The 27,034-nt window shown below is 52.4% G+C and overlaps 2 protein-coding genes across 4 annotated transcripts; one reads left to right on the top strand and one right to left on the bottom strand.

Annotated features, from left to right (window-relative positions):
• Positions 1–671: 671 nt before the first annotated feature.
• Positions 672–16,523, top strand: ASB13 (ankyrin repeat and SOCS box containing 13). 3 transcript variants are annotated; one of them, XR_012658679.1, is made up of 7 exons: positions 681–805; positions 4,718–4,905; positions 5,674–5,824; positions 7,292–7,426; positions 8,762–8,953; positions 11,234–11,413; positions 13,578–13,659. XR_012658679.1 is itself a non-coding variant. In XM_075081773.1 (6 exons), the coding sequence occupies exons 1-6, from the start codon at positions 763–765 to the stop codon at positions 11,359–11,361; spliced, it is 837 nt and encodes a 278-aa protein (XP_074937874.1). In that variant the 5' UTR covers positions 672–762; the 3' UTR covers positions 11,362–16,523. The 3 variants fall into 3 exon arrangements, 1 of the variants encoding a protein (XP_074937874.1); XR_012658678.1 differs by lacking the exon at positions 13,578–13,659 and adding an exon at positions 12,460–13,482; XM_075081773.1 differs by having other exon boundaries at positions 672–805; positions 11,234–16,523.
• Positions 16,524–23,414: 6,891 nt separating this feature from the next.
• Positions 23,415–25,643, bottom strand: LOC142051932 (calmodulin, striated muscle). Its single transcript, XM_075081717.1, has 2 exons — positions 24,845–25,643; positions 23,415–24,636 (listed from the first exon to the last, which is right to left on the bottom strand). Exon 1 carries the CDS (start codon positions 25,327–25,329, stop codon positions 24,880–24,882), a length of 450 nt encoding a protein of 149 aa, XP_074937818.1. The 5' UTR covers positions 25,330–25,643; the 3' UTR covers positions 23,415–24,636; positions 24,845–24,879.
• Between the last annotated feature and the right edge of the window lie 1,391 nt (positions 25,644–27,034).

Here is a 27,034-nt window from a genome sequence, read left to right as displayed (position 1 = left end):
CAGGGCCAGCTCCTCCAGGTTAACATACTGGGCATGACACTACATGATACGGAATATCCCTGTGGCCAGTTTGGGTCAGCTCTCTTGGCTGTGCCCCCTCCCCTCCCGGCTCCTCGTGCCCCCAGCAGAGCATGGGGAGCTGGGAAAGCCCTTGACTCGTACAAGCACTGCCCAGCAACAACCAGAACATCGGTGTGTTATCAGCATTGTTTTCATACTGAGCCCAAAGCACAGCACTGGGCCAGCTGCAGGGACGAAATTAACTCTATCCCAGCTAAAACCATGACAAGGCCTATCATATATTCCAAAAAACCCCCAAACTTCAAACTGCAGGCTCCTCAAATTCCTTCTCCCCTACTGCACAATTCCTTACGGGGCAGGCTCACGTGAGAGAGAACATCATCAGCCCCCACGGATGCGGCTCCATCCACATCCAGCCGGCCGCACCCGGGGTTATGGATCAGGAGGGAGACCACAGCCGTGGTCATGACACTCCCCAACCAGTTCCCCCAGTATCCGTTCCCCCAAAAAACCGGTGACCCCAGTACCCCCTCCCCCCAAAACCCCAGTCCCCCCTCCGCCCCGCAGCAGTGCCCCCAGTTCCCCGCCTCACTCGCGCCGCCCGGGCACTACAACTCCCGGCAGCCCCAGCGGCCGGTACCGGCAGCCCGGGGGCGGGGCGGGGCGGAGCGGAGGAGGCCGGAGCCCGGAGCCCGGAGCCCGTGGCCGCCGCGAGGCTGCCGGAGCCGGTGGGCCCGGGCCATGGAGTACCGCGCAAGGGGCAGCTCCCTGCTGGACGAGATCAGTGCGTGGGGGGCGGCGCGGCCGTGGGGTGCAGGGAGGGGAAGGGTCTGGCTGCTCCGGGAGGAGAGGGCTGGTGGTAGCATTGGGGTTTGGGGGGTGGGATGGATGGTTTGGGGGGTGGGCAGGGTGGTTTGGGGGGTGGGATGGATGGTTTGGGGGGTGGGATGGATGGTTTGGGGGGTGGGCAGGAAGGTTTGGGGGGTGGGATGGATGGTTTGGGGGGTGGGATGGATGGTTTGGGGGGTGGGCAGGATGTTTTTGGGGGCCGAGTGGCCTCTCCAAAGGAAAGGGATAAAAGGAACGTGTGGATGCTCCCGGGAGACCCCATGCTTCTGGGCAAGGGGAATTATCCTTTTTCCCCGTGAACTAATGTGCATGTGTGATCTGAAGAGCCAGTGTTGGGGCCCTGGGGGAGAGGGGATGGCTCCCGCCTTGGAAGGAGATGGATGTGGGTGGGAGCCACGCAACACCCCACAGGGCCCAAACCCTGCCTCCCGCCAGCTGCTGCCCGCTGGGTTACCTCCTCGGGGCTGGAGGTGGGAAAGCTGCTTATGTAGCTACTGAGAAATCGTGTCCCTGGGATGGAATGTCAGGCCAAGCCCAGCAACCTGCCCTGCGAATGCACTGGAGCGAAGACCGTAGCGGGCACAAGGCTGCGCTGCCTGGCTGGTTCCCCTGGTAGGGATGCTCTCTAGGTGCGTCACAAACTGGCCGTGCTCCCCTGCGCTGCACTTCTGTTGGCAAGGCAGAGGCTGGGTCTTGAATGGGCAGATTTAGGAGGTCTGGCCACGGCTGTGGTCTCCCTCCTGATCCATAACCCCGGGTGCGGCCGGCTGGATGTGGATGGAGCCGCATCCGTGGGGGCTGATGATGTTCTCTCTCACGTGAGCCTGCCCCGTAAGGAATTGTGCAGTAGGGGAGAAGAAATTTGAGGAGCCTGCAGTTTGAAGTTTGGGGTTTTTTTGGAATATATGATAGGCCTTGTCATGGTTTTAGCTGGGATAGAGTTAATTTTCTTCCCTGCAGCTGGCCCAGTGCTGTGCTTTGGGCTCAGTATGAAAACAATGCTGATAACACACCGATGTTCTGGTTGTTGCTGGGCAGTGCTTGTACGAGTCAAGGGCTTTCCCAGCTCCCCAGGCTCTGCTGGGGCCACAAGGAGCCGGGAGGGGAGGGGGCACAGCCAAGAGAGCTGACCCAAACTGGCCACAGGGATATTCCGTATCATGTAACGTCATGCCCAGTATGTTAACTGGGGAGGAGCTGGCTGGGGGAGGCAGGCAGCATCGGTCGGCGGGTAGTGAGCAGTTGTATTGTTGTGGTTTTGGGTTTTTTCCTTTTTTTCCTTTTCCTTTTAATTATATTATCATTATCATAAGTATTATTTAAATTATTAAACTGTTCTTATCTCAACCCACAAGTTTTTTTTTCTGCTTTTGCTCTTCCCATTCTCTCCCCCATCCCACAGGGGTGGGGGGAGTGAGCGAGCGGCTGCGTGGTGTTTAGTTGCTGACTGAGGCTGAACCACGACACTCCTTTAATGAAGTACTGCTGGGCCTTGTTCTTCTTCCCAGTCCTGTTGGTGACAAAGTGATGCTCTTCAGTTGTCTGGCAATTTGAGGGCTCCATCCTTAGACAGGCATAGTCTTTGCTGGGCTAAAACCCGGCTGGTAGCCAAGCCCAGAGAGTTGTGGTGATCAGAGCTAAATCCAGTTGGCGGCCGGTCACGAGCGGGGCTCCCCAGGGCTCAGTGTTGGGGCCAGCCTTGTTTAATGTCTTTATCCATGATCTGGGTGAGGGGATGGAGTGCGCCCTCGGTGAGTTTGCAGGTGACACCAAGCTGGGCGGGAGCGTCGATCTGCTGGAGGGCAGGAAGGCTCTGCAGAGGGACCTGGGCAGGCTGGATCCATGGGCTGAGGCCAGTTGTGTGAGGTTCAACAAGGCCCAGTGCCGGGTCCTGCCCTTGGGTCACACCAACCCCAGGCAACGCTCCAGGCCTGGGGCAGAGGGGCTGGGAAGTGCCCGGCGGAGAAGGCCCTGGGGGTGCTGGCTGACAGCCGGCTGGGCATGAGCCAGCAGTGCCCAGGTGGCCAAGGAGGCCACCAGCCCCCGGGCTTGTGTCAGCCCTGGTGTGGCCAGCAGGAGCCGGGCAGGGATGGGGCCCCTGTGCTCGGCCCTGGGGAGGCCCCACCTCGAATGCTGGGCTCAGGTTTGGGCCCCTCGGGACAAGAAGGCCCTGGAGGGGCTGGAGCGTGTCCAGAGAAGGGCAGCGGGGCTGGGGCAGGGTCTGGAGCACAAGTGTGCTGGGGGGCGGCTGAGGGAGCTGGGGGGGTTTAGCCTGGAGAAGAGGGGGCTGAGGGGAGCCCTTCTCGCTCTCTGCAGCTGCCTGAGAGGGGCTGGAGTGAGGGGGGGGCTGGTCTCTGCTCCCAAGTCACCAGTGATGGGACGAGAGGAAACGGCCTCAAGCTGCGTCAGGGGAGGTTTAGGTTGGAGATGAGGGAAAATGTCTTCCCTGCCAGAGGGGTCAGGCCCTGGTACAGGCTGCCCAGAGAGGTGGGGGAGTCACCGTCCCCGGCGGAGTTCAAACACCATGTAGACTTGGCACTTGGGGACTTGGTTTAGGAGGCCTGGGGGTGTTGGGTTGGTGGTTGGACTTGATGATCCTAGAGGTCTTTCCAATTGTAATGCTTCTGTGATTCTGTCCTCATTTGGACTTCTTGCTTCTCCTGACATATGCTGTGAGAAGCTCCAGTAAAGCAAAAACATTCTGCCCAGGGATATTGGCAAAGGGAATGAGGATCTAACAAACAAATAAAAAAGCCTGGATATACGGTGTGCTGTGAAAATGCTGGTGATTCCCTTTCAGGGGTGATTTCAACCCACCATACACCTCAGCATTGTGTTATTCTTTGGGTCTGCTCCATATTTCATAACCACTGGCTTGTCTTGACATTTACTTCTTTATGCTGGTAAATAATTGCTGCGTTTGAGGATGGAGAGAGGGATGGTCACTCCAACTGAACTACATGACAAAGTGGTTATTTTTTTAAAAACAAGGCAAATCACCCTTTTTCTCCTGCTCTGTCAGTGCTTGCCTTGAAATGGGGGTCTTATGGAGATAGATTCAAAGGGGAGGAGCTGTAACTACAAGGTCTGGTTTGCCAATGGTTTATAGTGTCGACCTTTATGCGAACAGCACCATACTGCTCCTCTAAGCCCTGCTTTTGCAGGGTACCAAGGCACTTATTTTTACAGAGAGGACGCGTTTATCTTGCTGAAGGTTGCATGAAAACGCATGGGGCTGTTTGTTACTCGTTGCTACCTTGAAAACAAAACACAACTGAAAGGAGATGATATTGTCAGTCAGTGCTGGCAAGTGGAGCCCAGACTTGCCCCGTGTAGATGTAGATGCTCAGCAAAGGAGTTGAAACTAGAAACTTGGATATTGAATCTCCGTTGACTTTTTGAGAAGATAGTTTTTGGGTGGGCTGAGTTGCTTTCTGGAGGTCTGCCGTTTGCAGTGGTTTTGGATGGAGCTGGGGGGGACAGCACTCCTAATGCTAAATAATTAAGAGCTCACTGGGATGAATTTAGACCTAATGGATGCTGCTGGGGTTTGTACTTGGATAAAGTTTCCACGTATAGCAAAGTGTTTCAGAAATTGTAAGGGAACCCAGCATTACAGACAGTCCCTGAGAGGGCAGCAGTCAACAGGGAACCCACAAACATGAAGCACCCGATTTAAAATCGTGTGCTGAGTGAGGGCATGGTGCGGAATAAGCTCCTCATTCTCATCTCTCTCTTCTAGCTGCCAGCCCACGTTCCCTGCCTGCTTTTCTCCAACACAGGGACCCGTTTGCTCTGCATATATGGTTTTCTTTATTTACTTATTTATTAATTCTTTCCTCTCCAGGCTTCTGGGCTGATCGAACGCCAGTTCATGAAGCAGCCAGGCAGGGAGAGATCCTGCAGCTGCAGCAGCTGATAGAGAGCGGCGCCTGCGTCAACGCCGTCACCTATGACTCTATCACCCCGTTGCACGAGGCGAGCCTGCGAGGACAAACACAGTGTGTCAAGCTCCTGCTGGCTGCAGGGGCCCAGGTGCGTATTTGGGACTGACCCAGCTGGGAACATCATCTGGATGTCTGCAGTTATTTCTGGGATCTGGATTCTCCCTGTGTAGCTCTAGGCTCTTCTTCATCACCCTGGGATTTCTTGACAGTCAGCAGAGGATGACAGGCCTCCTCAGAGGGTGTTTGATCTTGATGAGGACTTAAAAAACTGCCTGGAGCATTTCTCTGTCTCTCCCCCTCTCTCCTCACTATCAACTGAGCCCGGGGTGGCTAGAAATCTAATTTAGATGACTCAAGTATCTAAAGCTAGCTGGGTTGAGTCAAGGGGCCAGAAGGGGAGCAGGGGGCATGTGGCTTCCAGAGGGGAAGCTTGTGACATCTCACACGCTGAAGACAGCTGTCCTCAGAGCAAAGCCGGTGAAGTGGAGCACGTGCATGCTCCGGGGTCCTTCTCAGCGCAAAGTCAGCCAGCTAGGCTGAGTCCGCTGGTGAAGCCGGGCTTTGCGCTAAAGCAGATGAGGAATTGTTGTGTTACTCAGCCTCAACGTTTGTGACCTTCTGCAGGAAAGCAGTAGAAAAATATAATGATGGAAATAACAGCCTAAACTTGTGACATTAATGTACGTCTGTGCCTTGAGAGCGGTGGGAACAGCACAAGCCAGGTTGCTGGCTGTAGCTACCAACTCTGTCCTGAGCCCAGACTATTTCTAGGGTTAAAAGAAGTGAAAACATAGGCAAGAGGGTACTGTCACACAGCAGCCTGCAGGTACTTAAATTTTTTTTTGCTACCTTGAAGGTGGATGCCAGGAATATCGACGGCAGCACCCCGCTCTGCGACGCCTGTGCCTCGGGTAGCATAGAGTGTGTGAAATTGCTGCTGTCCCATGGCGCCAAGGTGAACCCTCCCCTTTACACAGCGTCTCCTCTCCACGAAGCCTGCATGAATGGTAAGCCCGCATGGTCTTGTCTTTGCACGGCTATTTGCAGTTCGGGAAAAAAAAAACCAAGAAAAGCAGCTGCTGAGTATCTTAAATTGACCGTAAGCGGTTGTTGCTCATCAGACCATTACAGCTTGTAAATATCTCAGCCTTATGTGAGCACAGCTCCCTTGGAAAGCAAAGCACTGCAGTATCCGATGAATAAAGCCATCCCTTGTGTTGGGTGCTTTTAATCCCACATGACAGACACGGGATAAGCTGTTAGGCAGATAAAGCACCAACTTCTCGATGCTCTATTAGAAAACCTTGAGCCAAACCAGTAGCTTTGCTCTTGCGAGCAGAGGGGAGTTCGCATCCTTTCCCTCTGATTCAAGTTGAGATGGGATAAATTGTTCCATTGAGACACAAGACCATCTTAATCAGGTGGTCCTGCCCGAGACCACTCCTGGTTGTCCAGAGCTGATGGATGAAGCTGTCAGGTGGGAAGAAAGTGCCAGGGACTGTTGGGCAGCATCGCTGTCTGTACTGCTCCTTGTCCCTCCCTCAGCCTTTTCCAGCTGGACGGTCTGTCCAGGGGGTAAGAGAAAACTGCAGGAGCCAAAATAATGTTCCAGCTGGCACCTGCCAGCCGCTCTCTGCTCCCCCTGTCCTCTACTCAAGCCTCTCCTGGATGTTTGGATCTGGGTTACGGAGCAAGAGCAAGCATCGGGCGTGGCTGTGGCAGCAGCAGAGGCGGGGGGAGCAGCAGAAGGGGGTTTGAGTGTAATTCCATCCCTGAACTTACACTCACACGAATGCAGAGCAGGAAAGCCAGGATGTGAGAGCGGCAATGTCGCCGTTAGGTGACCGTGACCAGATCTCTTCATTGTTTTGTGCCTCGGTTTCCTCTTTGTAAGATGTAATACCTCCTCTCTCCTCCCCTTCACTGCTTTTTTTTTATGCTCTCCTGGACAGGGTTTTCCTTCAGCTATGAAGGCTGTGGGAGACAGCATTTTTGACAAAGAGGTAGTTACTTAAATAGGTAGTTGTAAGCTCTTGCTTAGCTTTTCCGTTTTAAGCCTTTTTCCTAAGGCTTGTTGATGATGACCGCCTGCTTTCTGTTAAGTTGTATTATTAGCATTGGGAAAAGTAAAGCTGGAGTGGTCTTGAAAGTGATCTAATCCACCCAGGGCAGGATCAGCAATACCACCAGCTCCACGATGGACAGGCGATGTCGTACGAACCCTTGAATCCAGGTTTCCTTGACCTGCCTCCCTACGAGACCTGTTAGCTTTAGCTCAGTGCCGTGCAGATGTGACTCTATTTCTTGTGCCCTCAATCCTGCAGTGTATTGTGTTGGCTCACAAGCATTCCTATTTTGCAGCCGTCACCCCAAATATTAAACAGGCTGTTTGTGGGTCAAGCTGATCTCAGCACGCCCTATGCTCCCGTTTGAGCTGGGTTCTTTCCTTTGTCTCGGATCTTTCCTTTCTAAAGGTAGCTCAGAGTGCGTGCAACTCCTCATCGACGTCGGTGCAAACTTGGAGGCTCACGACTGCCATTTCGGGACGCCCCTACATGTGGCCTGTGCCAGGGAGCATCTGGACTGTGCAAAGTTGCTGCTCAAGGCAGGTATGGCAGCCACAGGCTTTGCTTCTGGGTGAGCAGGAGACGGTGGTGTCTGCGCAGCATTTCCCTTGCTCTGCAGCAGCGTTCTTGTCGAAGAGCTTAATCATTCACAGCATAATATAGATGGCAAAGGTGAAAGGTTTTGCCTTTACCTGAGCAAAGGTTAATGCTTACGCATCTTTTCAGCGTATGCCTGTCAGTGTCTAGTTCGGGATGTTCCCAGTGAGATTCCCATTCTCTTATTTTAATAAAATTCAGAACTTTTCAGCCCCCTAGAGCAAAATTTCAACAACTTCTTCCCAAAAATGGTATCAGCTGGTGGGCACGCGTTCAGCTTTGGTAGCACAGTTGTATGGTTTTGGATGGGCGTTAGGGAGAGATGTTAGGGTTTGATGTTGTAGAGAAAGCCAGAGATGAAGTCACTTCTTGTCTCAGGGAGATACGGTTAGTGTTATGCCCAGATGAGTTTGCTAGATGTTCAAGTCCATGTTTTGTGCTCCAGGTTTTCACATCCTAGTTTTCTTGCTGCTGACTTTGGGGGACTTTGAGGTTGGATTTCTTGCCTTTGCCTGTGCTTACCAGGAGATTTGTCCCAGGGATTTGTTTCACTGAAAATTAGTTGTCTAAAAATTACACACCTAAGCTAGTTTGTTTCCAGCCGCTCTGCTTCCCTGTTATGGGCACCCATTAATTGATTCCCCAGAAATGCCTGTTTCTCCCTGTTAATTATAAGGGCAGTTCGTTGTGGCTACACACATCTAAAATTCAGTTGTTTGAATTTAGTGAGGTTCATCTCAGCTGAACAGGTCAGTTGATAAAATGCAAGCAGTTGTGGGGGGGGATTGGAAGGACCTTTTGCTGTCAGCTTATAAAAGCCAAACTTCCTTCACAAAAATATCTGTAACTAAAAGTTGATCCTGACAGTGAGCTGCCACATCTCGTGGGTCTGGGGTATTTCTGGCAGCAAAGATGTCACTGTTTGCCTTGCGTGGGAGCAGTCCATTGAGATGACTGGGAATGGCTCTTTGCTGGCTTTGGACAGCACAGATTCAGGAAGCAATTCTGAACTTCGCACTCAGCAGCTTATTTACCCAGTAACATGGACTACAATCCTTTCTCTGCAAGGAAAACATAAAGCCAGGGGAGAAAACTCATGCGTTGCCAGCACCGAGAACTCGTTCAGCGGTTTGGTTTCCTGTTTGTGCTGTTTTGTTTGGATCTCGTTCTAGCTGCTCGTGTGTTTTTTAACCAGCATTTTGTTTCTCCACTCAAACCACTCCTTGTGTTTGGGTCAAGTGAGGCTTTCACGAACAGGTTTGTTTTCCTTTCTGGCCTCAGGGGCAAATGTGAACGCGGCTAAACTTCACGAGACAGCCCTCCACCACGCAGCAAAAGTGAAAAACGTGGATCTGGTGGAGATGCTGATTGAATTCGGAGGAAATGTTTACGCAAGGGACAACCGAGGAAAGAAGCCGTCGGATTACACCTGGAGCAGCAGTCCCACGGCGAAGTGCTTTGAGTACTATGAAAGTAAGTGTGATACGATCCCCTGCCCCCGGAATTCAGTGACTGCTAACTCCATTGCACCACGTCGTGGTTCTCAGTCCAGTTCGATTTGTAGAGCCCTGATCATCTTCCTGTGAGGGTGTAGAGTTCTTGGTGGCAGATGTACTCCAGCTGGCCATAGGCTAGCTCGGCTTAATTGTGGCTGAATGAGCGTGGGAAGATGGTTCAAATTGTGCCCTCACTGAATTCAGGTCCTTCTCACGTGTCAACGTCGGTGTTTATACTTTGGTGCATTAAGTCAGGTCGAGGAAATCGCCCACCTAAAAACTCATTTTGTTTGGGGCAGGGAACGTGTTAAACTTTAGCAGCACCGGCTGTCTGATTTTGAAGGAGACATTTGACTGAGGTTTGAGGGTGGCTTTAAATCAATCTTTGTCTTGGTTACCCTTACAGGAGTGATTCACAGACCTTCCCGAGCATTTGCAGACTGCTGCTGCACTAGATGGTCCTAAACATCATGGAACAGTTTAGGTTGGAAGGGACCTTTAAAGACCATCTAGTTCCAACCCCCTGCCGTGGGCAGGGACATCTTCAACTAGATCAGGTTGCTCAGGGCTTTGTCCAACCAGGCCTTGAACACTTCCAGTGATGGAGCATCCAGTAGTCCTCTGGGCAACCTGCTCCAGTGTCTCACCACCCTCATAAAAAAAAAAAAAATTCTTCCATATAGAAAGAAAAAATTCTTCCCTGTGAAGAACAAAGGCTTTGCAATCCTTTGTGTGGTGAGCACCTTATAGCCCCTTCTCCCTCTGACTTCCCCCTTAGCAGTCTCTCCTCCAAGTTATTCATCGCTCTCTGTTCTTACAGAGCAGTGAAGTGTGCTGGTCTGGCTGGAGCTGAGCTGGCTGAAGAGATTGAATCCTCCATGCCCATAAATATTCCTTATATCTTGCCAGTTTACTGCCCTCTCAACCCAGCTGTCACATGTAGTTGCTTTTCAACGCAGACTGTTGTAACAGTACTGTGCCAGCTTTAATACTATTTTTTTTTTCCTTTTGATTTGTATCATTAAATTTGGGACTAGATCCAGGACGGATGCAGATCTTGGAGGCTGGGGATTGCAGAGGCTGTGGGGATAGAAATAGCAGCTTGTTAGGACTGGCTGCTTCCAGAGCAATGTGCCCCTGCGTCCGTGCACGAGCACCGACACCTGGCGTCGAGGCTGCGGGCTGCAGACTGGGGGCTGTCTGGAAGGGCCTTGGCGAATTTTACTGGAGCTCTCAGCAGAGTGCTGCACAAAAAGCATTAATGCAATCCTTAGATGGAGAAACGAAGTGGTAGAGAAGTGTTGGAAGTCGCTTTTGTTCCTATATACAGTGTTTCTGAGGCTCAATATGACGCCACTGAGGGAAATCTGAAAGTCTTGGGTAGCCTCGGTGGATCAGAGCAGGTGATCCAGTGGGCACCGTTGGCCTTTGGGGGATGCAGGTGAGGAAGGGAGCTGGGAGAAGCGTGCTGCAGCCGTGCTTACTGTTTCTGGTGGGAATTGCATCGGGATTGATGCCATGGCTGTGAAAAGTCGAAATCAGGACTCGATAGTCTGAACGACCGTTAAGCAGGTGTTCTTTATTGCAGCGCTGGACGCACAGGGGATCACTCCCCGCGCAGAGCTAGTTGCATAATTTATACAAGCTCTACATACATATTCATTAGTTTTCCAAGAAAAGATATACATATTTATTATTTCCCAATAACTCATTATCATATGCAAATGTCCTTTGCACATGCCTGTTGGTGTCTCCTGGTAGTTGTCAGGGGTATCTGGATGAAGGATATACTCTTCCTCACTGTGTCCTCTAGTTTGCTTTTGCGCAGACTCAGTTCTGAGATTACTTATATATTGTCCTTGAGGGATCGTCTGTTCTGGTTTAGTGTTTGCTCTGCAGTTCCTTATCTTTATTGTTCTGTACATCTGCTTTTCCAAGGTCAAATATCGTCATCGTATATTTTTGATTAGGCGCTTGTTGTCTTGAAGCCTTTCTGACTCCCCCAAAGCAACAAGTTTTAGTCACAACAGTTCTAACTCCATGAGGATGAGCCTTGAGAGAGCACGTCTGTGGCCCTGCAGTGCCCTCCTTGGGCCTGGGTGCCATGGGAGATCGAGCGCTTGTCAGCAGAGCCAGGCTTGCAATCACAGTGGGGGCGATGCCAGGCGTCACCCTCCTGGGAGGCCTGTGCTCTGCAGGAAGATCAGCCGCCCTCTGAGCTGCAGCCCTAATTTTGGATCCTCTTTTCTCGTTTTAGAAACGCCTCTGAGTTTGTCGCAGCTTTGCAGAGTTACGGTGAGGAAAGCCGCCGGGCAGCGAGCACTGGAGAAGATTGCCAAGCTAAATATTCCTCCGCGATTAATCCAGTACCTGTCCTACAACTGACAGGGGCGAAGGTGGCCGGGAAGGACGATATCTCTAGCTCCTGCAGTATGAAGTATCTGTCTCTTTCTCTTCTACCTCCCCACAAAAGACTAATTTTAATTTAAGCAAACCGGTGTAAATTGTATTTATGAGGCAGCACTTCCTCTTCTCCCTGGGCAAAGACAGGCTCAGGCAACATGTAGCACTGGCTTAAAGTTGTAACCTCTCCTGGGGGGATCAGTTAGACTGTCGCTATGTTTGAAGCTGTAGCGCTCGCTCTTTGAGCGGGATTAATCTTGCCTAATTTTACCTGTCTCTAGCCTAACGGCGTCTCCATATGATCTAGCCAGGCTCCCTTTGCAGTCAGTGGATAGAAATAGATACTTCTGGAGCATGATTCATCTGTCCTGTTTTAGACGCCCGTGCTGGGATGATAACAGTATGCCTCGGGAGCACCTGCCCCCACTGACTGCAAAGGGATTTAGAGGAGATACCCTCGGATACAGACATCTGTGTTTCTGCAGCGGGAGCACTGGATCCCACCTCTGTGTTAATAACTCAAATGACAACTGCCTAATGCCAAGGGACAAGGCTCAAGAGACCTGGGCATTCTAGCTGGAGGCAAAATAAGTCCCCAGCAAGCTCAGGACTAATCAGAGGCACTGCAGCCGGTTACTGACTTGCCATGAGTTTCAGGGGGCTTTGGCTCAGCACCAGCAGTGAGGACAAACTGCTGCCAGATCAGGGTTGACTTTGCCCATCCTCGCTGAAGGTGAGCCAGCTCTTACTGTAGAGTTCCTCTAGGGTATCACCACATCTAATTTTCAAGCCCAAGCAGGAAGCAGGTCTCTCTGCACGTCCAAGGATGCTTTCCTCCAGACGGCTGGTCCCAAAGAATATTTCTCTGCTTGCTCTGAGCCACTGCGGCCACTCTGTTGGTTTTATATGCAATAAATGGCAGAGCTGCTGCCTGGTGCTGCCTGAAGTGCGGCGAGGACACGTCCCTCGTGCAGGGGTGCCGCAGATCCCCGGGGTGTATACCCACACATGAAAGGCAATAGGAGGGCTGGGGTCTGCCTTGGATTTTGAGATTTTTATGTTTGTTTTTCCCTCTCTGAGTTTCTCTCTCAGTGCTGGAGCCTCTCCAGAGGTTGGCAGCGGGAGCCAGCCCTGAGCCTTGTGCTGCTGAGCGTTGCGCTCGAATCCGTTGGCGTCAGCAGGCGCGACTGCAGCTTTGCCCTTCGGTGATTTAAACCTTCAGGGTGCCATTTGTATGAGCAGAGCCAAAATTGTCATCTACCTTCCAGATGAGACGTTACGCATTGTCTGAAGGCAGTAACCTACAGGATATGTGGTACTAAGGGAACGGAACTCCCTGATGCCCTCATGGCAAGTCTTAGCACTGTGATGAGAGCAAATTCCTCTGAACGGCAGCAAATGTGCACTGTCTAACGTGGCATCAAGCTAAGTCAGGGCTTTCAATGTCCTTCGTGCTGTGAACTAGCACTTGAGAGCAAATGGTCGCTTGCCTGCTGCCTGCAAGATCTCGTGCTCTCCCAGCCAGCACGATGGAGCTCAGCCTCGGCAGGGAGGGGGAAAACAGCATAAGCGCAGGCTTAAAGAGCTGAGGTGGAACTGAACACACTTTAATGGTGACCAGCAAATCGCTTTGGTTTTGAATTTTTGCTTAGGTTCATTCCCCCCGCACCCCTTTGTTGTTTTGGGTTTGTTTTTTCCTTCCGTGTGGTATCGTATAGAACAGGACAGAAAAACATTTGAGATCCTGCTCTTTGGGGATTGTCTGTTTATAATTGTGATTTTTCTGTTTGAAGTCTGAGAAATGTGAAAATGCCAAGAAGCTCAGGGAAGCCCTAGAGATGTTGTTTTGTGGGATTCATCCCTGTGATCGATAGAATAAAGTTTTTGTATTGTATCTTTCAAGAAAAGCTTCCTCTGCCCAACATGCATGTCCTTGCAGATAAATACGTGTTAGGAAAGTTGCACCTCTTGGTAATCTGGGGTGAAAACCTTCCCCCTTGGTTCAAATTCAAATCCCTTGTTAGGTTGTTTTTTTAGCATTGCCTAAGCAATGTAAAAACAAAAGACTCCTCCAACAACCGAGAATAAACTTACAAGTTCCTATTTATGTAATCTTTATTTTTTTTTTTCCTCTCTTTTAAGTCATCTCTCTGGAACGTTCTTAAATTAGCTTTTTTTTTTTTAATATATCTTTTAAGAGGTCCTCCTGATCCATGGACGCATCCAGAAAGGACTTACCGAGAGAGCTGAGCCCCTCTTATTTGGTGGCAATAGCCAGACTCATTCAGTAGCAGTTTTCTTAAGACATCTGCTTCTTATGGCCACGTCTGGAGGAAGAGGTGTTCCCGGAAGGTCCTCTGAGAGCCAGCGAGCTAGAAAACATCACCCGAGTCGTTCCCTGGTGTGCTGTGGTGCTGAGGCAGGCGGCTGGGTCATGCCATGGCGGTTTATGCCCCGATGGGGGTTTACTTGTGCGTTTCTGGGTTTCTAAACTGCAAGTGAAAACTGAGATTCTTTTTAATCTTTTATCCAACTTGGACTTGATGATCTTAAAGGTCTTTTCTGACCTCAACGGTTCTATGGTTCTATCAACAGCTTGTCTAGTCCTCAGTTCTTTTAATTCTGCAGGGATTTTTCAGCTGGTTGTGAAGCATCTTCTGAGCTATTGCGTTTTACAGCTCAGAGTAAAGGAAAGTAGGTGCCGGATTAAACCAATGCGATCTTTTGGCTTCCCTTGATATCTCAGACTGCAATTTTTGTGGCAGTTAGCAGTTACTGCAGGAGTAGCGGCATCATCCTTGCCGCAGGTATAGTCTGGATAGCTGAGAATCACTGTATCCGCCCAAACTAAGAGGAAAATGAGCAGCTGTGGAGATAATGTTGCCCTGACAGGGGTTGGGGGCTACGCTGGGGGTCAATTTTGGATTTCAGTTTCCTCTCTTAGTGAATTGCTGAGGGTACCTCCAGTTAGTAATACAGGAGGCCACAGTGGGTCACTGGGGAGCCATCCCCAGCACTCTGCTTCTGCAAACCATCGTACTCTGTCGCCCTGCTTGACATGAGCCACAGAAATGGTCAGCTCATGATTCCCCACAAGACATCCCAGAGGCCGTGGACGCGCTGTTCTGTAGCCCTTTAAGCTGTACCCGTCTCTCGTTGCACCATTGCATCACAGGTATGGGTTGGGACAGGCGGTTGTGGCTGCTCCCAAGAGATTCCTCTTCCAGTTATTTTTGCACTGGTTGTGTTTTGTTTCTTATGGGTATAAGAAAGAAGGTCTCAAGAGGACCTTATCTTCTGGAAGTTTTATCACCCAATTTACGCTTAGTTTATAGGGACTGGGTGCCTTTGTTTCAGTGGCAGCTGAAAGACCCGTGGGTTTGCAGAGTTTGGGGATTGTTGGGTATGAAAGAGAGTCTCTAAATCCCAGGTATTAAGTGAAACTCCTCAGTTGACTCTGCTGGGGTTACACCCTTTGCTTTATTCATATGTCAGGTTCTGGCTATTATTTCACTCCTTTCACCCTTTGATCCAAATGTCAAATGAGGGCATGAATCCAGTGCAAACAAACCCAAACGCACCAGGCCGGTCCTGCTTTCATCCGTCCCCTTCCCGGGCTCCCCAAACTGCAAACCCAGCTGAGCATTTTGGGCCACCTCCCCTCTCCTGTGGGTTTCTCCACCAGCTTTGCTACAGCAGCACGGGGAGCGGTCTGAAATAACCCCGCTGCTTCAGGGAAGCCCAGGTGAGAACAGGGCTTTGCTTTCATCCGTGAAAATCATCTTTTGGACAGTCAGCCTTGCTCCTGGGTGCTGCCGGTTGCTGCTGGCCGGGCTTCTTAAGGTCAGCTCACAAGCGGGGAGCTTGATTGTAGCAGCTTTTCTCCGACTATGTGAAGTTTGTCCAGAAAAAACAAGGTGTGACTGAAGCCGATGCCTTGGAAGAAAGCCTTGAGGCGTTGAAGAATTAACTCCTTGTAACGCCAGCAAACGTTGCTTTCCCCGGACGAGGTGGAGAGGAGCCACCCTTCCCCTCCGTGCATGAGGGAACGATTTATGCCGTTGGTTGCAGCTCCCCAGGTCTCAGCGTGAAAAAACAGTGGCAAAGGGAGGACATCAAACACAAACAGGGTTGGTGTTTTAATTTTTTAATATCTTCAGGGGACTTCATACAAGACAGCAAAGCCCAAGAGCTGCCCTAAGCTTTGCATCAGCAAACAAAGACCTCGGTGTCCTCTGGAAAGTGGCACCTGAAGATGATGAGTAATGCAGTAGTTGCATCACGTTTAGGGCAAGCATGAGCATGAAGTGTCTGTTCTACCTCTTGATTTAAAAAAAAAAAACAAACCTCCAAACGCTGAAGACGTTGATTATTTACCTGAGCTTTCGCGCACCCTGTTCATCGCTTCCCTTCTCTCTTCAGGGGAACGAGCGATCTTGCGGACGCTTGCAAGAAGATGGCGCCTGTCCCGCACGCTTGAGCGGGAGCCGGTATAAACCGAGTTGGGGGCGTCTCTGCTGACTCGCACTTGCTTGAGCTCCAGCCTTGGGCAGCTCGGAGGCTGGTGAACATCCTGTTTCCTGGCCCGGCTGCGGCCGGAGCACCGGTTGTTTTGAAATCAGGGTTTTTAAGGCCAAGGTTGTTATTTTCAAACTGAAAGCCAGCACCTAAATCCATAGCAAGGTAGTGAAGCATGAGGGAGGAGAAAACCCTACTGATATCTTAGAGTCTCTGTAAACCACGACTACTTCTAGGTGGCACCTTTAGGTTTGCCTGTGCTGTTAGTCAACCCCAGGCTCTCTTTGCTGCATGCCGCTGGGGACAAAAACCTCCTCTGTCCTGCAAAAAAAAACCCCAACCAACTCACTTTTTTACCCAACAGCGTAGATACAGCTTGTGCTTTGGTAACTGCCCTATAACTGTGATACCCTGATGCTTCTCTGGGTTTAGGCACTGAGACACCGGGCTCAGAAAGCGTTGACCTCTGTTTGGAAAGAGTACAGCACACTACAAAGATGCTATTTGTATTTATACTTGATTGTCTGAGTTTTAATGGCTCCTAGCACACCGTGGCGGTAAGATTTGGGCAGGTAAAAATGTGCTGGAGTGTTATTTGTGATTAAAACTCTCTCTGAAAGGTTTCATTTGTGTCCGACTGTGTTTCTTCCATAGACGGTTGGGGTGTGGGGTCGGCGCGGGAGCCCCGCCAGCTTTGTCAGCCTCATCCCTAATTGCAACGAGGCTGCGGGCTGGCAGCACCTCAGCCCGTGGCTTTACAGACCTGTGCAACCAGCTGAAATTACCCTCTGGAGGATGAACCAGCCCAGGTCTGCGCTGGCTGGATGGCCACGTCCAAAGAGTTACAGGCAATGGCTCAACGTCCAAGTGGAAATTAGTAGCAAGTTGTGTCCCTCAAGGATCAGGACTGGGACCAATACTCTTTAATATCTTGATCAATGGCATAGTGGGATTGACTCTGCAGATGACACGAGGCTGAGCGGTGCAGCTGACTTGCTAGAGGGAGGAGATGCCATCCAGAGGGACCTTGACGGGCTGAAGGAGTGAGCCCATGCAAACCTCATGAAGTTCAACATGGCCAAGTGCAAAGTCTTGCACCTGGGCCGATCCCCGGCATCCACAGAGGTTATTGAGAGGGGCCCTGTGGAGAAGGACTTCAGGGCACTGGTGGGTTGCAAATTGGACATGAGCCTACAATGTGCGCTCACAGCCCAGAAAGCCAGCCGTGCCCTGGGCTGCATCCCCAGCAGCGTGGGCAGCAGGGCGAGGGAGGGGGTCCTGCCCCCCTGCCCCGCTCTGTGAGACCCCCCTGCAGCGCCGCCTCCAGCTCGGGGCTCCTCAGCACGGGACAGACACGGGGCTGTTGGAGCGGGGCCAGAGGGGGCACAGAAATGCTCCGGGGGCTGGAGCCCCTCTGCTGCGAGGCCGGGCTGGGAGAGCTGGGGTTGCTCAGCCTGGGGAAGAGAAGCTGCGGGGACACCTTATTGCGGCCTTTCAGTGCTTAAAGGGGGGCTGTGGGAAGGGTGGGGGTGACCTCTTTAGCAAGATCTGCTGTGACAGGACAAGGGACAATGGTTTTAAACTAAAGGAGGGGAGATTTAGACTGGATATAAGGAAAAAAAACTTTTACTGTGAGGGTGGTGAGGCACTGGCCCAGGTTGCCCGGAGAGGTGGTCAATGACCCATCCCTGGACACATTCCAGGCCAGGCTGGACGGGGCTCTGAGCGACCTGGTCTAGTTGAAGATGTCCCTGCTCACTGCAGGGGGTTGGACTAGATGGCCTCTAAAGGTCCCTCCCAACCCAAACCATTCTGTGATTCTATGATTCTGTGAGAGGGAAGGTTTGGCCTGGACATAAGGAAGACACTTTTTACAAAGAGGGTGGTGAGGCCCTGGCCCAGGTTGCCCAGAGGAGTTGTGGGTGCCCCATCCCTGGAAGTGTTCAAGGTCAGGGGCTCTGAGCAACCTGATCTAGTTGAAGATGTCCCTGCTCACTGCGGGGCGGGGAGGGTTGGACTAGATGACCTTTAAATGTCCCTTCCAACTCAAACCATTCCATTACTCTATGAATCTATAAAAATAGGCTTGTTTTTATAGCAGTCACAGGCTTTCAGGGGCACGCTGGCTGAGATTTCTGAAAGGACACTGAAATGATGAAAAAAACAATCCCCACCACGCCCCCCAAAAGCTTTAGTCCTTGATTCCCACGTCTCACTGAAACCTGGGGAGAAGGGCTGGGACCGGGGAAGCCTCTTCCCCCTGGGCTGCTTGCAAAGGAGTTGGGGGAAATCCTGAATTCTGGAAGAAAATGGAGGCTGGAAAAAACATCCAAAAGAAATTGGATGCTTGGAAGGTGATGCTGTTTGGGGAAAGAAGGGACCGTCCCTCTCTTCCCTAAGTGATGCTCTTTGGCCAACCTTCTTGTGGCCTGGAGGAACCGGTCGGGAGAGGAAATGGTGCCTGTGGGTTTTGGGGGAGGTGTGTTTTTTTTAGGGAATTGGCACCAATTTGTGGTGGGAGTTTGAAAAGCTTCAAAACCTGCCAGTTTTGTTGCAGCTGAGGTTGCGGGGAGCCTCTTCCCCCCGTGGTGCCGCTTGGCGGTGCTGCTCCCCCCACCAGTGAGAGCAGCAAAACCTCCCCCCCCCTCCCGGGGAGTGGGAAATATTTAACCGGCTGGGTCTGCACCAGCCGCATTTTCGAGGGAGAAAGACAAATCCTGGAAAAGCTTTGAAAACCTGCTCCCTGAAACAAGCCCAGGCAGCTTTTCATGGGCGGGCGGCAAAAGCATCGCAGGTCCCCCCGAGCCAAGACGCTCTTTTATTCCAGCAAAGCTCTTAAATCTGCAAACATGAGCCCCATTTCACCTGTATTTGGGGTTTTCCCCCCCCCTTATCCTGGGTAAAAATGAATAGCAACCACAAATCACCTCCAGGCGATTCAATTCCTACCTCCAGGCTTCAGTTCTCTGCTTTGCAAAAAGCTTTCTCGCATTCCCCAGCTCTGTCAGTAACAGAATTCCCGCTCACCTCGGCTTGGGGTGGGGGTGTATGTGTATTTTTAAGGAGAAAAATAGGAATTGAGGGAAAGTTGTGCAAACCCAGCCTGGCTGGGGGGAGACGGGGAGTGCGGGGCAGGTTGTGCCTCCCTAGATGGGATGAAAACAGGGCAAAAAATGGGGATGGAAGGACTGCAAAGCAGTTATTTCTTTATTTGGGTTTTGCCTAGGCTCACTTTTTTTTGTCCATCTCTTCTTGCAAGGGCTGATTTGGGGTTTGTGTGGCCCTAAGTGGGAAATTAAGGGGGTTTTGTTTAAGCTATAAAGAACGACGGCGCTGGGCTTTAAAGCTGTTGGGATGGGGATGGAGTTTTTTAATTGTTTATCTCCAGGGGTGATTTATAGAGCTACAGCACCATCCTCCTGCCTATCCCAGGGGAGAAAAGAGGGAAAAGGCCCCAGAAATCTCCTCCAGCTGGGATCTGGGGGGCTGCGGTTACGTGGGGCTGCCGGCACGCCAGCGAGCAGGGCCGCGTGCGTGGCGGCTGAGGTCATGGCGCTATTAATTTCCCGTTAAAAGCCCCGACGGCTCCTGCGCTGCAGGGATGGAAAATGAAGCAGCTCCGATTGCGGCCGCTGCAGTTAACCCCTGCGGGGACATCTGGCTTTTTGGGTTGAGAGCGCCAAATCCCACGGTGCCAACGATGGACTACATCCCTTGGAGGTTGATGGTCACCACTCTGGCCACCCCACGGCTGCTGCAGGTCCCTCACCTGGCTCCTGGGGCTCAGGGTCCCTTAAGACATCCGGGAAGCCCTTCTGGCGCCTGCAACGACCTTGTCCAATTTAATCCCCCGCCAGCCATCCAGGCTGGAGCCACATCTGCCCGCACCGTGATGCTGGAAACATGGCCATCACTGAGCCCCTGGGTGGCTGGAGGCTGGTTGTATTTCATGCTCAAAAGTCCTTGAGGCTGCAACCGGGGACTTATTTTGGTAACTTGAACTTGGGAAACCCCTTGGCTGTGGAAGGTGGGGAGAAGAGCCTTGTGAAATATGGTGGCAGCTGGGGGCTCCTGGCGTCCCTGTGAGGAGCCCCAAGTGTCTTCGCAAAAACCCTTGGGGCTTTATGTTGTGCCTTGGGAACACCAGGGAAGCGAGATGGGGGTGCTGGGAAGGTGTCCCCCCTCCTTGCAGCGGGGCACAGGGCATCAGAGCAGCCTTGGGGCTGCTCTCATCTCATCTCATCTCATCTCATCTCATCTCATCTCATCTCATCCCATCTCATCTCATCTCATCTCATCTCATCTCATCTCATCTCATCTCATCTCATCATCTCATCTCATCTCATCTCATCTCATCTCATCTCATCTCATCTCATCTCATCATCTCATCTCATATCTCATCTCATCTCATCTCATCTCATGCCCCAACAAACTACCTGGCATTATCAGAACATGAGGACCCCCTGTCCTGGTCCCCTCTCCTGGTCACGCTTGTCCTCATCTCCTGGTTGTTCTGGTCCTCTCTTCTTGTCCCACTTGTCTCCTGCTCCCGCTTAACCCCAGCCCAAAGACTTGTCCTTGTCCCCTGGTCCCGCTGGTTGCTTCTCCTGGTCCAACTTGTCTCCACCTCCTGGTCCCATTTGTTCCATCTTTTGGTTGTGCTTTTCCCCTCTCCTAGTTCTTCTTGTCCCCAACACCTGGTCCCGCTGATCCCCTCTCTTGGCCATGCTGGTCTCATTTGTTTCCCTCTCCTGGGCCTGTCGGTCTCCTGGTACCATTTGTCCCCTCTCCTACTCATCCCCATATCCCCATCCCACTCATCCCCTCCTCTGGCCCTGCTCTCGGGGGCAGCAGAGGCAGTTTTGGTGCAGACCCATCAGGATTTAGTGCAGACTTTTGGGGCGGGAGCTTTTCCTCACTGGGCGAAGCCCAGCTCAGCCACCCCAAGCCCCATCACTGGATGCCCTGGCAAGTACAGCCAAGAGGGTTAATGTGATTTTGGTCCAGCTGTAAGCTGAGTCCAAGGAAACGTGCGTCATGCAAAGCAGCTCGGTGCCTTGGATGCTGCTGGGTATCTGCATCGTGGTGGTACCCAGAGTCCCATGTAGGACAGAGGGGCTAAGGCCCCCAAAAAAGGGGAGGTTAAAACCAACCGCTGCGGTCCCTAAATCAAGCACTTCGCCCCAAAGCAATGCTCTGTCTGGTGCAACCTTGGACTCAGCGCTGGATCTGGCACCAACCACCCCCAGGCACGATTGCCCACACTGCCCTGTGCCCGGTCACGGGGCAATTTATTTGTCATTTTGTTTTGGTTTTACTTCTTAATTTCTGCCACGGACAGTAATTTCTCCTTTCACAAATAACCTGAAAATGGAAAATCAGCCAGAAAAAAGCACTTTAAGACAGGTTATAAAACACCCCTGAGAAATGAAACACTTTCCCGCCAAACTAAATATTGGAAAGACCTATTTGCAAAGGGTTTTTTTCTGGGTTTTGTTTAGTTATTTATCCCCCTGTGCAGAACCTGGCTTGCTGCAACCCAGCCGAGCTCTCTGTGGCATCCCTAACCCCTTGCCCCGTGAACCCGGATCAACCCCATTTCAGAAATCCTTTTTTTCCCCCACTTTTTTATGGCAGCTGCGTGTCGAGGGGCCTCCCCTTCCTGCGGGCAGAGACATTTCCCGAGCAATACGTCATGTTTGCTTAAGAGCAGAGTTATTGTCGGGGAGGAGACAGGGTGCTGCGGCCCCGGGGGCTGCTGGAGGGGGAAAAAATAGGGAAAAAAGGGGAAAAAAAATCCTGCCCTTCTTTTCAACATCCTGTGGGAAGGTTTAGAAAAGCTCCTCGGTCCCTGTTGGGGGGGGCTGTCTCAGTATTGTTTCCCCAACATTGAATTAATGTATTTTTAAAGCCCAGTTGTTGAAATGTTATTAAAATATCTCATTTCTCTAAAATAAAAGGGAATGGGGAGAATTTGTGACTGATTCAGCAGCACTAGAGCAGAAGTATCGCTGGTCCCCCATGGTGGGTGATGCTTCGGGATTCATGAGCTGCTTTTCTCCTAAAAAGTATAATTTTAGAGAAAATCTGTGTCCAAGTGAAGCAGAACCATGAGCAGAGAAAGGGGAGTGATGGTTGGGCCCCTTCTTTTGAGTGGTGCTGGAGCTTCAGTGGCTTTTTTTTGTTAGAAAGGCTGGAGGCAAATATAGAGAAAGGTGGTGGAAGATTGTTTGCCAGCGGTGGAAATGGGATCAGCTGCTACAGTCTGGATCCAGAGGATCCACCCAAGTCCCATCCCAAGGGATCCCCCACGCCCCATCCTACAGGATCCTGTGCGTCCCATTCTAGGTGATCCCAATGACCTATCCTAGATGAACCCCCAGGTCCCACTCCAGGTGATCCCCCATGGCCCATTCTAAGTGATCCCTCATCTGCCACTCCATGTGGTCCCCCTCAGGTCCATTCTTAGATGATGTCCCACATCCCACCCTAGATGATCCGCCAGGTCCCATCCTGAGGGCTCACCCAGGTCCCATTGCTTGGAGGATCTTCCAGGCCCCACCCTAAGTGATCCCCAGAGTGCCATCCCGGGTGACACCCACCCCCCCCAGGTCCCATCTTAGATGGTCCCCCAGGTCTTATTCCAAGCAATCTCCCAGGATTCATCTGAGATAATCCCCCAAGCCCCATCCTAGATGGTCCCCCATGTCACATTCCAGGCGACAGTCCTTCAGGTCCCCTCTTAGCTGATCCCTCAGGTCTTATCCCAAGGGATCCCCCAGGTCCTAGCCTAGAAGATCCCCCAGGACCCATCCCAGGTGACCCCTACCCCAGGTCCCATCCTGCAGTCTCCATCCCCAGGTGCAGGGGACCATCCTGACCGGGTTTTGGGGTGGAAATGGCCGATCTCTCCCATGGCTCCCTGCGCCCTACGCCCCCCCCGCCCCCATTATCCTTCACCTCCTGGGGCATGAAGTGCACCACCTGCACCCACTCAATTAATTTAATTATTAACCAATGCCTGATCCAAACTGCCCTGTGAGTCATGGACGTGCCCTGCGTGGTGGGAGGCGGTGCGCAAGCTCCGGGATGGATCCTGCACACCCCGCCAGCTCCTCCACCTCCGCTGGGGCAGTCTGGGCCTGGAAAGCGCGAGTTGGGAAGCAAAACCCACTCCCTTGGAAGAGCTTGAAGCAAACAGGACCCTCCCATCTGTCCGTCTGTCCATCCCAAGCAACGCCAGTGGAAACCTCCCCGCTGCGCTCCTGAGCATTGAACTGGGGGACAAATGGGGAAATGTCTCTGGTGGAAAAACACAGATAAACTTTCTTCTCTGGGCTGGTGACGCTGATGATGGGGTTGTGGGGCTGGTGTTTCTGGGCAGGGTCCAGCCTCCCATTAAAGACCATCGTTAAGTAAAAGCTCAGTATAAGTGGCATGAAAAAATACTGCGGTAATTAAACAACCCGAGAAGAGAAGGAGAAAAGGTCAAGCCTAAAAATACAGGGTATGGTTTTGCCCTGAAACACAGCATTAATAAATAATCATGTTTTCAGGAAGGTTTAATTTTAGCACCTCGGGTACAATAGGCTGGTGTGACCCCTTCGCTTCTCTTGATTTTTGATGGATTTGGGGCTTCTTTTTGCCAGGCTTTGCCCCGCTCTTGTCCCCTGCAGAGCTGCAGGCAGGTTGGGCACGAGCAAGAGGGCAGCACGTGGTGAAGGCGCTGGGTGCTGGACTGGGGGCTGTGCCTGGGGTGGAGCGAGTGTGGGCGTGCTCAGCCCCACCAGCCGGCGTGCAGGCACCTGCCCAGTTTCCCAGTATCTAGAAAACAACTGGGATTGCCAAAGATCCCGGCCCCAGGGATCCCACGAGGTCCTTGTGGTAGCTTGAACATCCCTGGAGCCACGATGTCCCCCGCGAAACAGCTATACCCCGCTCACACCGGCTCCCCGTTCGCTCGTTGGTGCCTGAGCGTTAGTAAGACCCATTATAATTAATTCTGACCCCGGGACAGGAGGGCTTCTGCAATTGGGTTTCACCTTCTTTGTAGAGAAACTGAGTCACAGGGAACATGACGGGGTGGATTATGGCCTGGAAAGGTGAACCCTGCTCTGCCTATCTTTGGGATGGTGCTTAGGGCTGAATCCAGCTGCCAGCTCTCCTCCTATCTTATTGGGGGAAGAAAAGGGCCCCCAACACCCTGGGAGTGCAGACAGCAGACCCCAAAAGCGATGGGGATTTGGGGTGGGGATGGCCACAACCCAGGGGGCTGCAGCGGGAGGGTGCCCAGCATCCATGAGGGGCATCGGTCCAGTTTGTAGGGAAAAAGGATGGGTGGAAAGAGGATGGGTCTGATGCAGGGCCTGACCCTGGCTGGTGATTTGGGGGGACCTTTTTAGCTGGGACACCAAAGAGAAGCCGAAGGAAGCACTGGCAGCCACCAGGACACGGAGGGACCTTCCTTTATTGGACTCAATGTGGTGCCGGGGGACGCACCGTGGCCATCGGCACCTCTACGGACACGAGGGGTGCATCTCGTGGCGGGCAGTAGGGAGAGGCCCCCCCTGTGTTCATCTGCACCCCGAGCCCCATCCTGCCAGGTGGAACGGCCGCATCTGACGCAGACACTGGCTGGTGATGCTCCTGTTGGGATAAATGAGGATGTTCCAGCCCAGGATGGTAGAGAGAAGACGGTAGGGGATGGAGGGGCTGGGGGACCACCACAATCTCTGTTCCCTATAAAGAAATTAAGGAAATATTAAAAAAAAAAGCACCGTGAACATCAATTTTTCCAACTGCCAGCAATAGTTACAGGGCAGGTGGTGGTCAAGACGGGCGATATGCAAGATTTGGGGTGGCCGTTGTAATGGGTGGGGTGGAACCCTTGGTCTGGGGCTTTCCATGGATGTGGGGTTGGGTGCAAAGCCACATCCTAGCAAGTTACCTGTGGGATGGGGTTGGAGGTGGGTGGCAGGGGGCTCACTTCTCCGTCATCATCCTCACGAACTCCTCGTAGTTGACCTGCCCGTCATTGTTGCAGTCGGCCTCCTTGATCATCTCGTCCACCTCCTCGTCTGTCAGCTTCTCGCCCAGGTTGGTCATGACGTGCCGCAGCTCCGCCGCGCTGATGTAGCCGTTGCCATCCTTATCGAAGACACGGAAAGCCTCTCGGATCTCCTCCTCGCTGTCCGTGTCCCTCATCTTCCTCGCCATCAGTGAGAGGAACTCAGGGAAGTCAATGGTGCCGCTGCCATCGGCATCCACCTCCCCCACCATGTCCTGCAGCTCTGCTTCAGTGGGGTTTTGCCCCAACGAGCGCATGACGGTGCCCAGCTCCTTCGTGGTGATGCAACCGTCTCCGTCCCGGTCAAAAAGGGAAAAAGCCTCCTTGAATTCAGCGATTTGCTCTTCCGACAGCCGCTCAGCCATGGTGCTCCCCGCTCGCACGCGGCTCTGCCCCGGCACGCTGCGGCGCCGGCGGGGAGGCGCGGATGGGGCCTCCTCCCTCCAACCTGCCTCTCCCCGGATGAGGAGGAGGAGGAGGAGGAGGCAGGAGCTTGGGCACGTGGGAGAGGCTGAGCCATGGCGTCAGCAGGAACGGTTTAGCTGGACCTCAATGGAGAGGACAGGGGAGTTTTGGGGTGTTGGGGAAGGAGGGTGACCAGCAGCCCCCTTGGGCCACCCCGGCTGCCGTCCCGCTTGCTCCACCGGGGGCATTTCACAGGACTGGCTTCTGACGAACCCTCTAATTAAGGGATTTGCGCTGTGGCTTGCAGCAAAGTGGTGGTTTCTGGGAGAGGCAGGGCGCTGGTGGAAGGGGGTGTGTGAGATACACTATTTTGCAGATATTTTAAGGCAATTTTAGTAGGGTTTAGAGTGGTGCAAAGGCCTCCAGCCATGCATGGGTGGGTTGAGAGGGGTCCACCCAGTCTCCCCACCCCCAGGGCCACCACTGCGATGCTGGCAGTGTGTCAAACCTGCCGAGGGAGGGTTTCCTTGTGCAGGTCCAGGCAGAGCCTGGCTGCCTGGAGCTGATGTGCTCCACGCTGACGGAGACCTGAATCAGCCGTGATGCCTCTTCTGGGCTTCCTGAGAAGCTCCGGGGCAGGTGACGTGGTGGTGCATCAGGTAAGCAGTGTCATGAGCCGTGCCCTGGTTAGTCAGGGGTTAACCCCGGGGCTGAGCAAGGGTTAACCATGTTGTAATGGCCTCCTTTCAGTTTTACTCATCTTTTACAGCAGGGAGTACCCCAGGGTTCAGAGCCAAATGGCAGACAAGGAGGGTTATTTCTCTGTCCATCTATCCATCTATCCACCCAGCCATCTATTCTCACTGCATTCCACCCCTCCAGCCATTTGTCTGTTCATCCATCCACCCATCCATGCAGCTACCCAGCTGTCCGTCCATCCATCCAACCACATCATCATCCATCTATCCCACCATCCAGCCATCCATTCATGTGTGCAGCCATACACCCAACCACACTGTCATCCATCCGTTCATCTGCTCATCCACCCAGTCAACTGTCCATCTATCCAGCCATCCATCTGTCCATCCAGACATGCGTGCCCGTAACAGCCAAGCGACCTTCACCAGCTGGCCAAGGAGCTAATGGACCAGATGATCGGGCACAAGTAGATGATTTTTTTTCTTCTTCAAGCAAGAGGAGAAGAAAGTTTGATTTTCTTGGCTACAAGAAAATGGCACCAGTTTACCCCAGTTTAATCCAGTGAGGAATCAGAGCTGTAGGAGTTGGAGCGAAGGCCACAAAACAGAAACCAACCCACGGGACAGCTGAGGAACACATGGGAAATGGGGTCTCCAGGTGGGACAAAGGTAGGAGGGGGTCGCTGCCTCAAGGAAAACCTCATCTGGAAAAAAACTCCGGGCACGTTAAATGCTGCTGTTGCAGGGAGGAATCGGCCGAGCAGTGCCGGGAACCTGTCTGGCGAGAAGCACGGGGCTACTCGCCCCGCGAGCGCGTTTTGGGGAGGGGAGGTCCTGGCACCTCCTCTTGTGTAACAAGCTGCTCCCTAATTGTCTGTCTAATTGCCCACGCTTGCTGTTCTGCTCCAGATTTAAGAAGATCGAATCAAAATTGCAGTGAAAAAGCCCCGGGCAGCCAAGCACGGAG

The sequence above is a fragment of the Phalacrocorax aristotelis genome, chromosome 1, assembly GCF_949628215.1.
Source record: "Phalacrocorax aristotelis chromosome 1, bGulAri2.1, whole genome shotgun sequence".
In the NCBI taxonomy this organism is placed as follows: Eukaryota; Metazoa; Chordata; class Aves; order Suliformes; family Phalacrocoracidae; genus Phalacrocorax; species Phalacrocorax aristotelis.
Note: the sequence above shows the minus strand (reverse complement) of the source record. Positions and strands in the feature narration are given on the sequence as shown.